The sequence below is a fragment of the Geotrypetes seraphini genome, chromosome 15 (genome assembly GCF_902459505.1).
Source record: "Geotrypetes seraphini chromosome 15, aGeoSer1.1, whole genome shotgun sequence".
Lineage (NCBI taxonomy): Eukaryota > Metazoa > Chordata > Amphibia > Gymnophiona > Dermophiidae > Geotrypetes > Geotrypetes seraphini.
The window spans coordinates 37,059,270-37,073,571 of NC_047098.1; the positions used below are offsets into that span (position 1 = coordinate 37,059,270).

The 14,302-nt window shown below is 43.3% G+C and overlaps 1 protein-coding gene across 12 annotated transcripts in view; it reads right to left on the reverse strand.

Annotated features, from left to right (window-relative positions):
- NCOR1 (nuclear receptor corepressor 1) overlaps positions 1-14,302 on the reverse strand; it is a 509,406-nt gene that overhangs the window by 90,201 nt on the left and 404,903 nt on the right. For all 12 annotated transcript variants that reach the window (XM_033922034.1, XM_033922033.1, XM_033922035.1 and 9 more), the window contains 2 exons: positions 8,520-8,603; positions 7,559-7,815 (listed from right to left, as the gene is read on the reverse strand). In XM_033922034.1, coding sequence (XP_033777925.1) covers positions 7,559-7,815; positions 8,520-8,603 — 341 coding nt within the window. The remainder of the gene's footprint in view (positions 1-7,558; positions 7,816-8,519; positions 8,604-14,302) is intronic.

The following is a 14,302-nucleotide window of genomic DNA, read 5'->3' on the forward strand; positions in this document are numbered from 1 at the left end:
GGTTACATCTTTGAGGAGACTGGCACATCAGCACTGCTTAAACAGAAGAGGAAAGCTCATCTTAGTGCCAACACTTTTCAGGTGCCATTGTTACCAATGCTTTGGAACCTCCGGCACTGTGCTTAGAGGAGGACCAATGCTGGTGATTCTTGACATTCGCAAGGTGCCCAGTATTGGGGTCCTTCTGTGCTGAGGATGATGTGGAATTTATGTATGTGTCCTCTCAGTGTTATGTCTGAGGAGGCTCTGCCCATGCAATCACTACCAATGCTTGAAGTTGAGTGAGGGGGAGACCTTCTCAATGCTGATGCATCAGCAGTGTCTGACGAAGCTCCAGAAGCCATGGGGTCCAATACTCTCAATACCAATATACCAGATTTCTGCATCCTTAAAAGTGTCTCAATACACAGTCTCTCTATCTTTCTGTGCTATCTCCTGCATTTTAGCCCAAAGAGAACAATCAGAAGTCTTATTGTAATCAGGGTCCAGACATTTTAAGCATCTGTCATGCAGGTCAGACAATCACATGGTCCTATAGACAGATTAGGTTCTTACCTCAGGGAGTGTCCAAGATGGCGGCGGGCTGGTGAGCTGCTAGCAGATCGTGATCTGTTTTTCCTTGAGTGCTATGCTGCATACAAAAAGCATGGTCCGTTTGGAACCCCCACCAGTGGGCTCTTCAACACCTATGTGCTAAACTACGCTGGATTTGGCCACCAGTTCTTCTCCTCTGATAGTGGGAATACGAGGCTTGCAAGCATCGGTGTCCTGGGACTTGGCTGCCACGCCGGAGCCAAAAGTTTCTCTTTCGCCTCCTGACCTGGTAGTGCCTCCATATCCCGCAGTCACATCGTTTGAGTTGCAGAGTGGCGCCGATACCAAAGTGGTTGCAGGAGCTAACTCGCTAGAGGGGAGCAGGACGGAGGAAGGAGCTGTGGTGAAGAAGATCCAACTAGGGATCGAAGGCAATGTTCTGACCTCGTCGGAGGTAACTTTGCTGGATGTCTGGAAGATGCTCCAGAGAATGGACAGTACTATGCAAAAAACAGCCGAGGAAACTCTGTTATCAGTAAGCAAAGTAGACTCTTTTGTAAAAACAGTTGGGGATTTAAAAACGGATGAGGCTATGTTTGTCAAAGTGAATCAGAAGATAACTGCTCTAAAATCTGTTTCTGAAAGTCTAATTAAAGATAAATTAATGATTCACAGAAAGATAGAGCAATTGGAGAACCATAATAGAAGATTGAACTTAAGAATATTGAATTTCCCGAGATCTTCAGATTTCCCCAGTGGAACCATTTAGGAAATATTTACTACAAATATTAAGTTTCACTCCTGAGACGATTCCTCCTTTGAATAAATTTATTATTTACCTAGTTCTATAAAGAAAAGTGAGAGCGAGACTTTAGAAAATGTTCAACTTCCTCAGAATCAGAATCAACCTCTTGACTGGGGAAATATATCAGTAATCTTGGAAACATCTGTAGTAACATCGGAGGAGAGCTACCCTGCTTGGTTCATTTGTGTTCCAGCAGGATCTCAACGCTGTTTTAAAATATGTTTTCATAACTCACATACTCTTTTGGCCAACGTATTTGGATTTACTCTGACGTTAATAAAACAACCCAAGAAAGGAGGAAAATATATATACCGTATTTGCCGGCGTATAAGACGACTTTTCAGTACCTTAAAATCCTCCCCAAAGTCGGGGGTCATCTTATACGCCGGGTACTGTTTACATGCCCTTACTTTACATTAGAGAGCTGCACGGGGACGCCCCTAGGGTCACGGGGATCCCGTGGGGACGCCCCCTAGGGTCGCGGGGATCCCATGGGGACGCCTCCGAGGGTCGCGGGGCTCCTGCGGGGCTGGATGTACTCAGTCTTCTGGATGTACGCGACTCTTCTTCTCCCTACCTTCTCTGCTTGCAGCACAGAGCCGAACGGAAGTCTTCCCGACGTCAGCGCTGACGTCGGAGGGGAGGGAGGGCTTAAACAAAGCTTAAACAAAGCCCTCCCTCCCTCCGACGTCAGCGCTGACGTCGGGAAGACTTCCGTTCGGCTCTGTGCTGCAGGCAGGGCAGATAAGGAGAAGGAGAGTAGCCTCGCGGTTCGAGTGGCTACCAAGGGAGAGGGGCGGCCCGCCCCGCCCCGGTTGCAGCACAGCCGGCCAGGTTCCCTTACTTTTGTGGCACTTCCCCGACCGACCGATAACAGCCCGGGTCCGACAATCCTCCCTGCCCTGTAGCCGCGAATCTAAATTACCTTCTTACAGCAGCTGTAAGAAGGTAATTTAGATTCGCGGTTAAGGGCAGGGAGGTTTGTCGGACCGGGGCTGTTGTCGGTCGGTCGGGGAAGTGCCACAAAAGTAAGGGGACCTGGCCGGCTGTGCTGCACCCGGGGCGGTAGAGAAGGAGGGGGGGGAGAAGGACGCTGAAAGGCCATGGTGAAGACAGGAGGAGGGGGGGGAAGGACTCTGAAAGCACTTGAAGACAGAGGAGGGAGAAGGACGCTGAAAGCACATGGGGGAATACAAAGGGGTGGAGAAGGACGCTGAAAGGCCATGGGAAGGGCGGGGGGGGGAAGGACTCTGAAAGCACTTGTGGAAGACAGAGGGGGGAGAAGGATGCTGAAAGCACATGGGGAAGACAAAGGGGTGGAGAAGGACGCTGAAAGGCCATGGGGAAGACAGAGAGGGAGAAGGACGCTGAAAGGACATGGGGAAGATGGGGGGGAGAAGGACACAAAGGAAATGAGGAAGAGAGAGTAGGGAGAAGACGCTGGCAGGGAAGAAGACAGATGCCAGACTATGGGGGGAGCGGAGAGAAGAAGATGGGTGCCAGACCAATTTGGAAGGGGGAAGAAAGGGAGAGGCACAGTAACAGAGCAAATGGAAGATGCAGAAGGAAGAGAGATAGTGGATGGAAGGAATTGAATGAGAACATGAGGAAAGCAGAAACCAGGCAACAAAGGTAGGAAAAGAATTCTATTTCTTTTTTTTTTTTTTTTTGCTTCAGGATAAAGTAGTATATTAGTTGTGTTGATAAAAATTTATAAACATTAGAGGCTCTGGTAGAAACCCGTTTACAAAGTATGTATTCTTCCCAATTAATATTTTCAAATTAATAAAGTCTTTTTGCTTATTTGTAAATGGGTTTCTACCAGAGCCTTTAATTCAGTAGCATAATTAAATGAAATAACTCTGATGTTCTTTTAAGTTTTATTTGTTGTGCAGAAGGTGTGCGGAAGAAGGGGTAGTCTTATATGGCAAGTATATAACAAACTCTATATTTTAACTGTAAAAGTTGGGGGGGTCGTCTTATACGCCCAGTCGTCTTATACGCCGGCAAATACGGTATATATATATATTTTTTTTATTTATTGATTTTTCATTCTTACAGTAATTGAATCACATATAATATAATTGATTTTTACATGACATTTGTAATTACATTCAGTATATCATATCATAAATAATAAATCCCTCCCCTTTTATTTACTCATTTTTTTGTCCAAAAATTATATATATCCCACCCTAACCCTATATAACTACTACCAATGTGCTAAGAGATCTGATCATTAGAATATTTAGTCAATGGTTCCCAAATTTTCTTAAAATTGTGAAGATTCCCTTGTAACGCTAATACTTTTTCCATTTTGTATATATGAGAAATATTTTTAAGAATGAGTCAAGAAAAGAAAGATTTAGGCACCATTTTCCAATTGGCATATCCATTCAAGTGCCTCATTAAATATTTAGGAACAAAATATACCTTTTTTGTTCCAGACCCAAGCCTGAAGCCACAAGGTACGACGCGCGGCCACATCGAGGGGCATGGATTTGGCGGACATCTGCAACAAGTCATAGAAGGCATCCGAGAAATAAGAGACAGCCATCTCAATCTTTCCCACCTCCTACCAAGGACCAATCATCAGACTCTCGGTCGAGAACATGCTCAGCCCACCAGAACATGGCCCAAGCCATAAGACCCCCCACAAATGGCCGCCTGGACCCCTAAGGCAGAGACATAAAAATTCTGCTTAAGAAGAGCCTCCAACTTACGCTATTCAATCCTATAAGGCAGAACTGCCCTCTATGGATACCATATGCCGTTTAGCAATAGCTGAAATCATCGTGTCCACCACTGGCGACTTCAAGGTATCCCTATCCATCTCCAGGATGGGATATAGACAAGCCATGGAGCGCACAAATTGAAAAGGCGCCTCTGGCGCCTTCTACTGCACCAGGACAATATCCCAAATGTCCTGATGCATGGGAAAGGAGTAGGATTCAGAGCAAATCCCCCGAAGGTCCACCACATGCGGGGTCTCCTGCTACTCTTCCTCAAAGCGTAACACTGAGAAGACTTGCAGAATCAGCTCCAAGAGTTCATCCTGCTGAAAAATGCACATCATAGACGCATCCTCGCTGGTAGACGGAACTGCAGAGGCCCCGCTACCAGCATCTGTCCCTCCCCCCCCTCCGAGAGGATCCTGGAGGTCTCCCCAAGAGTCCAGGTCCTCATCCAGTGAAAACCACTCCTCAGAAATAAAACTGTCGTTCCAGGCCACCCGCGGGTGCTTGGACAAGGGAGGAGGATGGGGGACGAACCGGAGTGGACACGGAGGGAAACCCTTCCAAGACACCCAGGGCGGAAGAAGGACCCCTGGCTGCTTGAAAATAAGCCTAGCATAAGGCAAAAATAAAATCAGGGGGAAAACCCCCCTGGCGGCCCAATGGGACTCTCTGCCAAACAAATGACCCACTAGAAACCTGCCCCTGTTTTTCCAATACAGGGGGAAGGTCACCTGAGGCTGCAAACAAAATGGAGGTGCTTCCCGCCAAAAACAGAGAGGTTCCTGTTGAAAATGACCCCTCCGAGGCCTGTAGTGTCTGGGAAGTCTGAACTGTCCAAGCCGCTAAAGCAGGCAAGCAGGCAGCAGCGAAAAGGGAGTCCCCAGCAGATTTGGCAGTAAGGGAATCCTTTTTACCCTGACTGTTGGCAGCTGGAGAAATCCCTGAATGGGTGGCGGGAGAAGCCCAAGCTTCCCCGCTGTCAGCTGCCAGTTCGCAAAGCACTCGTGAAAGGGAAGCCTGGATGCTGACACCCAATGCCAACGAGGTTTCCCCTTTACGGTGGTCTTCACAATGCTTGCACAGGCCGGCCATGAATGCTTCGCGTCTAGAGCACAGTGAGCACTTTCTTCCAGTGAAAGTGCTCATTGCGCAATATGTGACCAAGCGGTAAAATAAAAGTGCCAGTTAACACAAAATACAATTACTCAGCACTGGAGATACTCTCTAGACTGGCACTGCCTCAGGATTTATTTTTTTTTTAACAGAACAGATCCCACTGACTCTCAAAGCTATATGCTTTGCCTGTATTGGTGGCAAGGGGGAGATGGAGGAAGGGGGGCGAGGGACCCAGCACAAGACCCACCAAGTGTGACACCCCCCCGAGGTCAGACGGTCCCCCAAACAGGGCCCACCTAAGCTCAGTCCGGCACCAAAACGGGGACCAGGTGCCCTAAACAAATTCCAACAGCCCTATCAAGGGGAGATGGGTACAGCTCACCAACCAACACCTGCTGGAGACTGAGAGAAGACTGTTTGATACATGGAGGGTCAGCTATGTATGTACTATACCAAAGGTTTGGTCTCAGTCGCGACCTGCTGGTCATGATGAGCTATTACCCATCAGTGAAGCTGTACCGGTCAGAGAATATTGACAAAGAAACTGTATATCTTCTCAGTTCCATGAAGAAAATGAACTGCAGGTCCCGTGTGTCCTGGGCAGGTGGGAAGACACTCATGCATATGCAGTCCAGGCCTACCAAAAACTTCTTGTATATCGGTAACACTGGGTAGTGTCCTTGAAGGGGCTTCATCAAGAGATGTCACTCGCTTGCGAGATCCTATGGCTTGCTTCTCCTCGGAGAACTGTCAGCTCCTCCCTGACCCGGTCTACAGACCACCCTAGCACTAACTACACAGTGCTGTAGCAGTAAGAGAAGATATTTACTGGCACTATGCAGTTAAGTGCTGCTGACTATCCAGGGTATGGCTTGCTGAGTACGGTTTAAGTGGGCTATATTTCAAGGTTTATTAACAATAAGCTATGTCATATTTTCAGAGCAAGCAGTATTGCTTACTTGTAAAGGGGGTTCTCCCAGGTAGCAGCAGAATACAACCACACTATATGGTAGCATCATCTAGCAGATCTAGAGTCCGAAGTCCTCCTCAAGCTTAGAGAAGTCTTTTTTGATCATGTTTAAGAGAGCCTAAACAAAAGCTTCGCTGAGCTTGAGGAGAGCTCTTCATACTAGATCTGTTGGATGATATCACCGTATAGCAGGAGTGTCAAAGTCGGTCCTCGAGGGCTGCAATCCAGTCGGTTTTTCAGGATTTCCCCAATGAATATGCAAGAGATCTATTTGCAATGTAGTTAAATCATGTTTTTTTAAATTACGCCTGATATGCTCGCTAACTAAATTCCTTGAGCCTAAATCCATAAACATTTTAATTCATTCTCTGGTAATATCCAAAATTGACTATTGTAATTCTCTTCTACTTAACATTTCACAAAAAGAAAAAAGAAGGCTCCAATTAATACAAAATACAGCCGTTAAACTGATCTACAATGCTAAAAAATATGATCACGTTATGCCCTTATTGATTAATTCCCATTGGCTCCCAATCAGCCATCGCATCACTTTTAAAATATTCTTCGTTTTTAAATCTCTGAGATTTAATGAGCCTCAATTTATCACTAGGATGCTAATACCGTATAACTCCTTCCGGTTTCTCCATTCGACTTCTCATAACCTTCTTTCCATTCCATCCCTGAAAATCATAGGCACCAGAAGACACGACATGCTCTCGATTATGGCCCCTCAACTGTGGAATTTTTTACCACAGTATATCAGAGAAGAAAAAGACTTATCATCATTTAAAAAAATTTTAAAAACTCACCTTTTTAAAGACGCATTCAATCTTTTACCTTCCAACCAATAATATGACGACTCAAGTTTTAAATCAAATTCACCCTTCCTTTTGTTCTTCCCATCACTGTTTTTCTTCTTCTCTATCTCAGAATTGTAACTTTTCCCCCCTTTTCCTCACGACTCATGTAAGTTTTACCCAATAACTTTGAAGTTATTTTGTTCGTCAGCACTCCCTGTTTGTTTGTTTTGATTTATTAAATTGTACATCGCTTAGTAAATTAAATAAGCGATCCATCAAATACCAATAAAAACTTGAAACTTGCATGCACTGCTTTCAATACATATTCAATGGGGAAATCTTGAAAACCCGACTGGATTGCGCCCACGAGGCGTGACCGACACCTGTGCCGTATAGTATAATTTCACCTCCTCTGCTTGCCTGCAGAGGAAATGATGATTTCTGATTACAAAACAATAAGCACTAGCAGAATGTATTTCTAAATTCACTATTTCTTTCCCTGCTTAAGTCTCCATTTATTATTTAAAACCAGTGATGACCTTTTATTAATTCACTGATTGTAAGGAGTGCAAGTTCAGTTCACAATTGCACTCACCTGGGAAATGGATCCTTCTATGATTGGCCTGCCTGCCTGCACCATTTCTGGAGTCTTGCGACTCTCCTGACCCAACAGGTCCTGTCGTGGGATCTCATGTACGGAGCGGCCCATTTCTTTAATGGTGGTGACACCATCATATGGTTTGCCTTTGGTAATGGCTCCTTCAAAAGTTCGTATGGGTGGGCTCTCACGTTTAATCTGTTTGGCATACTTCAGGCCTTCTTCAAAGCTCTCAGAAGTAGTTCTTGGAGTACCTACAGAAGGGGTAGTGAAAGGAAACTGAGCTTTATGTTTAGCAATATTTACCATAATACTAAAATAAAAATGCAAATATCACAAATAGAGTGAGAAAAAATACAGTTTAATAAAAAAGAATTTGCTACCTTTAAAAATGAACCCTTACAAAAACAGTGGAAGAAATCACAAGCAGTCTACATAATATCACATGATCTGATACCAAGCACCTATTTTATCTGTATGATCTCTTCTAGTTTTGCATTACTTCTTTTAACAATGATACTGGTAACTAAACTAATCCTGTACTATGAACGTTACTCTTTCCAGCTCCCAGCTTCTTTAATACTGTTTTAAGCTAGAATGATTTTCTTTTAAGCTTGCAACTTTGTACTTTTAGATTTTTGAAGGATGATTTTCTTCACTAATCCAACAAAGCCTACCAAGGTTGGCCTGTATAAGGTAGTCAAGCAGTAAGGGGATTTGTAGAGAAAATCTTCCAATAAAGAATCATAATTTATAAGTAAAGAACAGAGCCCTGAATATGACAGAGAACAGCAGTCCGAGTATACAAAAAAATCCATGTAATTACACAATTGTTAACTAGAGAACTGGCTAGTGCTGTAATAGGGCTCATTTTCCATTTAATTTCATTTCAATAGTAAAATATTTGCATTTATGAGTTTCATAGTAGGCTTTGAGACAGAGTCCTTGAAATATTCACCTTGCATTATGGAGCCTGTTAGGATAGGTCTCTCTTTCGTTTCAGCATGAGGGCTTCCTCTGGGCAGTGCACGGCATATTAATCCTGAAATAACCAAAAACATGTTACAAGTGTCAGGAAGACAAGGACAAAGTTAGTTAATGTAAATGGAATTTCAAAGACAAGGGGTTATAGCAAGAAGTTAGAGGAAAGAAAATTCAGATCAAAACATGACTCATCCCCCCAACATACACTATAAAAAGGGTAATGGAGTTAGTACAGATATTTGTCTATTGATTTATGTGTTTATTGTATTTGATACACAGATGATATCTAAGTTTACTATAAACAAGTTCCAGGACTGATTTTATAAAAAATTATTAAACAATCCTACAACTTATTCCATTGGGTCCCCTTCAAAGTACTCCCTTTCTCAGCGTATACACTTTTCCCAATATTGTTTCTACTTCTGGAAACAGTCCTTAAACGCATCTTCAGGAATTGCCAAAAATTGCTGCTTTGAATTTTGCTTTATGTCTTCAATGGTGTCGAATCGCTTTCCTTTCAGCGTGGATTTAAATTTAGGAAACAAGAAGAAGTCAGCAGGGGCCAAGTCAGGAGAGTAAAGTGGCTGGGGAAGAACTGTTATTGTGATTTTACGCACAATTCACAACTTTTGACGCATTCAAAATATCTTCCACGACTCATGACATGTTCCCCATAAGCTACTTTCAACATTTCATAAGTTTCTGTTGTGGTCTTACTGAACTTCATGCTGTAGCGCTGCTCACTGAAGTTGAACATTATGAAAAATAGCTAATCACGAAAACACACTTTCACAAAAACTGCTGTAGTTCGGAGACAAAAACAGATATCAACAAATGGAAAAAAAGGAGGTTACTCATGAGGTTTCAAGCTACTCAACACCACCTAGTATGTCTCAAAAGAACTTTCCATTGGCACACAATTCAAACTGTCCTGGAACTTTTTGAACAGACCTTGTATATAGATAGATGTTCTATAAAGCAAAGTTGATTACCTTTAACAGAGTTTTTCCATAAACACCAGGAAATGTAAGCACAGAATAAATTGACATCTTCCTGATGAACCTAAAGTGCAGAGTAGAGAATGACATGGTGGCTGTTACCCACGGCTAGCCGCAGGTAACCCGTCAAAAATGTGAGGAGTGAATGGCCTTGTCTCCACAGTTAAGGGAGGTAACGCGCGCGGCCCCCTCCCTCCTTCCTACCTACCTGCATCTGCAGGCGGAAGATTCTCCTCTGATGCAACTGAAAGTTGCGTCAGAGGAGAAGCTTCCACCCGCAGACACACGCGACTTCAGGCAGGCTCCGGCGGCCTGCACAAATTGCACTAACGTGCCACAAAGGTAAGGGGGAGGGAGGGAGGGAGATACTTGGACTGCGCAAGGGGTGCTGAAGGGGGGTGGCAAGAGGAAAGGGAGATGGTAGAAAGGAATGGAACAGACACTGAAGGGAAATGGGGAAGACAGAGAGTGGGGAGAAGACGCTGAAGGTGCCAGACAGGAGCGTAGGAAAATGGGTGCCAGACTAATTTGAGGGGGGGGTGAAGGGAGAGCCACAGTAACAGAGCAAATGGAAGACGAAGAGAGAAGACAGACAGTGGATGGAAGGAATTGAATGAGAAGATGAGGAAAGCAAAAACCAGACAACAAAGGTAGAAAAAAAATTTGTATTTCTTTTTTTTTTTTGCTTTAAGATAAAATAGTATATTAGTTGTGTTCATAAAAATTTATAAACAAATCCCTGCCAGCTGAATATCTCTTTCTCTAGTTCAGCAGCCAGAACTTCGATTTATAAGGAAGGAATAAGCTAAATATTGCAGTACTGAGGCTTGTATGGATGCTGCGGGGACAGCAGTTGCGGGAACAGTGGTCACAGAGACGGTGCGGGGATAGTGGTCGTGGGGACGGGACAGGGACTATGGTCGTGTGGACAAATTTTTCCCCCGTGTCATTCTCTAGTGCAGAGCTCTCCTCTAGCTTAGTAATATCTTTTTTGGCTCCCCTGAACATGCATAGGTATCCCACACTAGGCAGGATTCCCTCCCCCCATATAATCCATATTATAGCAGGTTTTTTATTCACTTCTTCGATCCCCCTGAAAAGTGTAAGTGTAGCTACATAACTCTGTTGTCTACAGAGAACCTGTTACAGGTTAATAATGCACAATACTACCAGACATTGTATTTTTTCAGTTACAGGGCCATCCCTTTGGAATGCACTTCCTTCTTATCTTACATTGGATTCTCCCTAATTACGTTAAATTCAAAGTTCAATTTAAACCTTCTCTACAATGATACGTTTAACCAATGTGCAGCATTCACTCTCTAGGCCAGATGCTTTGGGGAGCATGACAGGAGAATAATCTCCTGACTTCCTCTCCTTTTCCCCTCTGTTCTATTAAATTTGTAGTTTCCTTCTTCAGCCTTTCTTTTTTCTCATTTCTTCCCCATTCCCTCTAACTTTCTGTTTATATCAAATGTTGTAAACTGCCTAGATGGTTTGCAGTGTGGTATAACAAATAATAATTAAATTTGGAACTTGGAAATAACTCCACTCTCTTCATAGTCAAGAAGGGGAAATGGAGGCATACTATAAGGTGACTGTAAAGCCAAGGGTTATCATAAAGTGTGGTAGTCTGTATGATTGTCTAGATATGGTCTAGAGATGTAACATGGGTTGCAGAATTTCTTAATAAATTATGAATTCTAGTGAGCAATGAGATTATATAAGACTGCTTGGCCAAAGGCCAAGTTTATGGATGAATACGAGTCATCACAGTAAGTGCAAGTAGGCTCTTAAGTCCTATAAAAGAGAATGCAAAGATTTGACTTCTACAAATATCTGCTACAAACAATTTTTAGGTTTGAAAAAAATTGAATTTGGTAACAAATAGGTTGAATGTTCAAGTAGGCATTACACTAGTAATACAGTAAATAAGAATTGCTGCTGCTGGGTCAGACCAGTGGTCCATCGTGCATGGCGGCCCTCTGGTCAAAGACCAGCGCCCTTACTGAGACTAGCCATACCTGCGTACGTTCTGGTTCAGCAGGAACTTGTCTAACTTTGTCTTGAATCCCTGGAGGGTTTTTTCCCCTTTGACAGACTCCGGAAGAGCGTTCCAGTTTTCTACCACTCTCTCCTTATCTATTAAGTCTATTCCCTTCAGTACCTTGAATGTTTCGATCATGTCCCCTCTCAATCTCCTCTGTTCGAGGGAGAAGAGGCCCAGTTTCTCTAATCTTTCACTGTACGGCAACTCCTCCAGCCCTTTAACCATCTTAGTCGCTCTTCTCTGGACCCTTTCGAGTAATACCATGTCCTTCTTCATGTATGGCGACCAAAGCTAGATTACAAACAGTATTCCTGAAAGCACATCTTATTTAATTTTAATTTAATTCTTATATACCGCTAATAACCATGAGGTTTCTAAGCGGTTTACAAAAATGATGCATTACAAAGATACAATAGATAAAAATAAATAAGATAGGTACTTAGAAATTTCCCTAACTGTCCCAAAGGCTCACAATCTAACTAAAGTACCTGAAGAAACAATTTATGAAAAATAAAGAAAAAATATAAAGACAGAGGTAAAGATAGATGGTAAAGATAAATATGAATATTCCAACAAGTAATATATAAATAACTATTTTACATCTTACAATTGAAAATATTCTAACATCAGCAAATATCAGAATACAATTATGAAGAGTGAATTTTTAGCAGACAGGGAATGTGGATACCTAGTGTGAGGAAGAAATTCAGGATACGGTGTTGAAGTTATGTTGGTGGGAGAGTGTCTGGCTAGGACAAGAATTTCTTAAACAAATTGGTCTTTAGTTCTTTCCGGAAGATGCTGTAGGTCAACTTAGCGGTATCGATGAGATAGCCTAGCCATGATTGCTGTTTACCAGCTTGAAACTTGAAAGTTCTGTCCAGGAAGGTTCGATATCTGCAGCCAACGATTTTCGGGTATGCAAACAGGTTGTTGTTTCTGGTAGATCTAATGGGGGAATAGAATTCAAAATGAGGTAGGAGGTAATTAGGGGCCATTCCCCAGATTAATTAATAGCAAAAGCAGGAGAACTTGAATAGAATTCTTTCTTCGAGTGGTAACCAGTGTAGTCGTTTGTAAAAGGGACTAACGTGATCACTTTTCTTTAGTCCGAATATTAAGCAGATGGCCGTGTTTTGAATTATTTGCAGTTTTCTTATGGTTTTTTTAGGTATCCCCAAGTAGATAATGTTACAATAGTCCAGGGTGGATAGAATCAGCGACTGAACCAGTAATCTGAAGGATAGAGGATCAAAATATTTTTTTATGGTTTTCAATTTCCAGAATGGAGAAGCATTTTTTGTCACCGAGTTTATGTGATCGGTCATAGTTAATTTGGTATCTAGAGTGACTCCTAATATTCTTATAGTTTTTAATATTGGGTGGTTGTGACCATTTATTTGTATTGTTGTTGTGGTGATTTTTTCCTTTGGGCTAGCCAGGAAAATTTTTGTTTTTTCTGAGTTTAGTTTCAATTTAAATTTTGTGGTCCATTGTTCAATTTCCGTCATAATGAAGGAGATGTGCTTGGATGTGGCATTCGTCACATTTGTTATTGGAATTAATATAGATATGTCATCTGCATAAATGTAATATATTAGATTTAACTTTTGCAGTAAGTATATGGATACAAAGGGACAGAAGAGCTGAGAAACAACCATTTGCTCTTGATATGGATGAGCTCTTGGACATGAGGACTAAAGACTCTGCAGTTTAGAGGGCTCTTAGCTTCAGCACTTGATAGGGAGACTCTCCTGAACTCCATCCGACCCAACACCCAATCCCCCTTCCTGCCATGCCCCCAACCCTTCAAGCCACCACCTTCCCCGCCCCCACTCCCACCACTCAAACCACCCTCCCAGCCACCCCCACTCCCACCACTTCCCCTACACTCCTTACAACACTATACTTCACCATTCCCATAATTACAGGCCAAGGCAGATACGGTGATCTCTCTTCACAACCTAAAAAATGCCGTACCAGAAACCCTGCCAACCTCATCCCCATTCTTCCCTCCCAACAAGCCCCCTCCAGCAATACGCTCAAACTGGCACTCATCAATGCAAGATCAGTTAACAACAAATCCTTCCTCCTACACGACCTCATCTGTGACAAGACTTGGGACGCCCTCATGATCACTGAAACCTGGCTCCAAGACAATGATGGGATAACACTAGGCGAACTATGTCCTCCAGGCTACTAGGCCCTAGCCTGTTCACGTACCTCTGGGAAAGGAGGTGGAGTGACTACCATTGTCAAGACCTCCGCCACACCTAAACTGATAAACTCCATCAATATTCCCTCCCTAGAAGCACTTGCGTTCACCATAGGCCACAAACACAAAATTGCCCTCATACTCCTCTACAGAACCCCTAGCTCCCCAGCAGATACCCTAGAGACCCTCCTCGAATTCATCACTGAACTATCCATCTCACACAAACACGTGACCATCCTGGGAGATTTCAATTTCCCAGACTACCCCAACACCTCAGGACAAATTGACAACTTCCTCTCCTCCCTCACCGACCTGGGATTTCATCAGGCTATAACCACCCCCACGCACTCAGCAGGCAACATCTTAGACCTGCTCTTCACCCTCAGTGGCCCAACTGCAGAGCCCCAACAAACAACTTATACCACCACACCAGTCTCATGGTCAGACCACCACCTCATTGAATTCGAACTCCCACTCGAAACTACCCTAGCCCC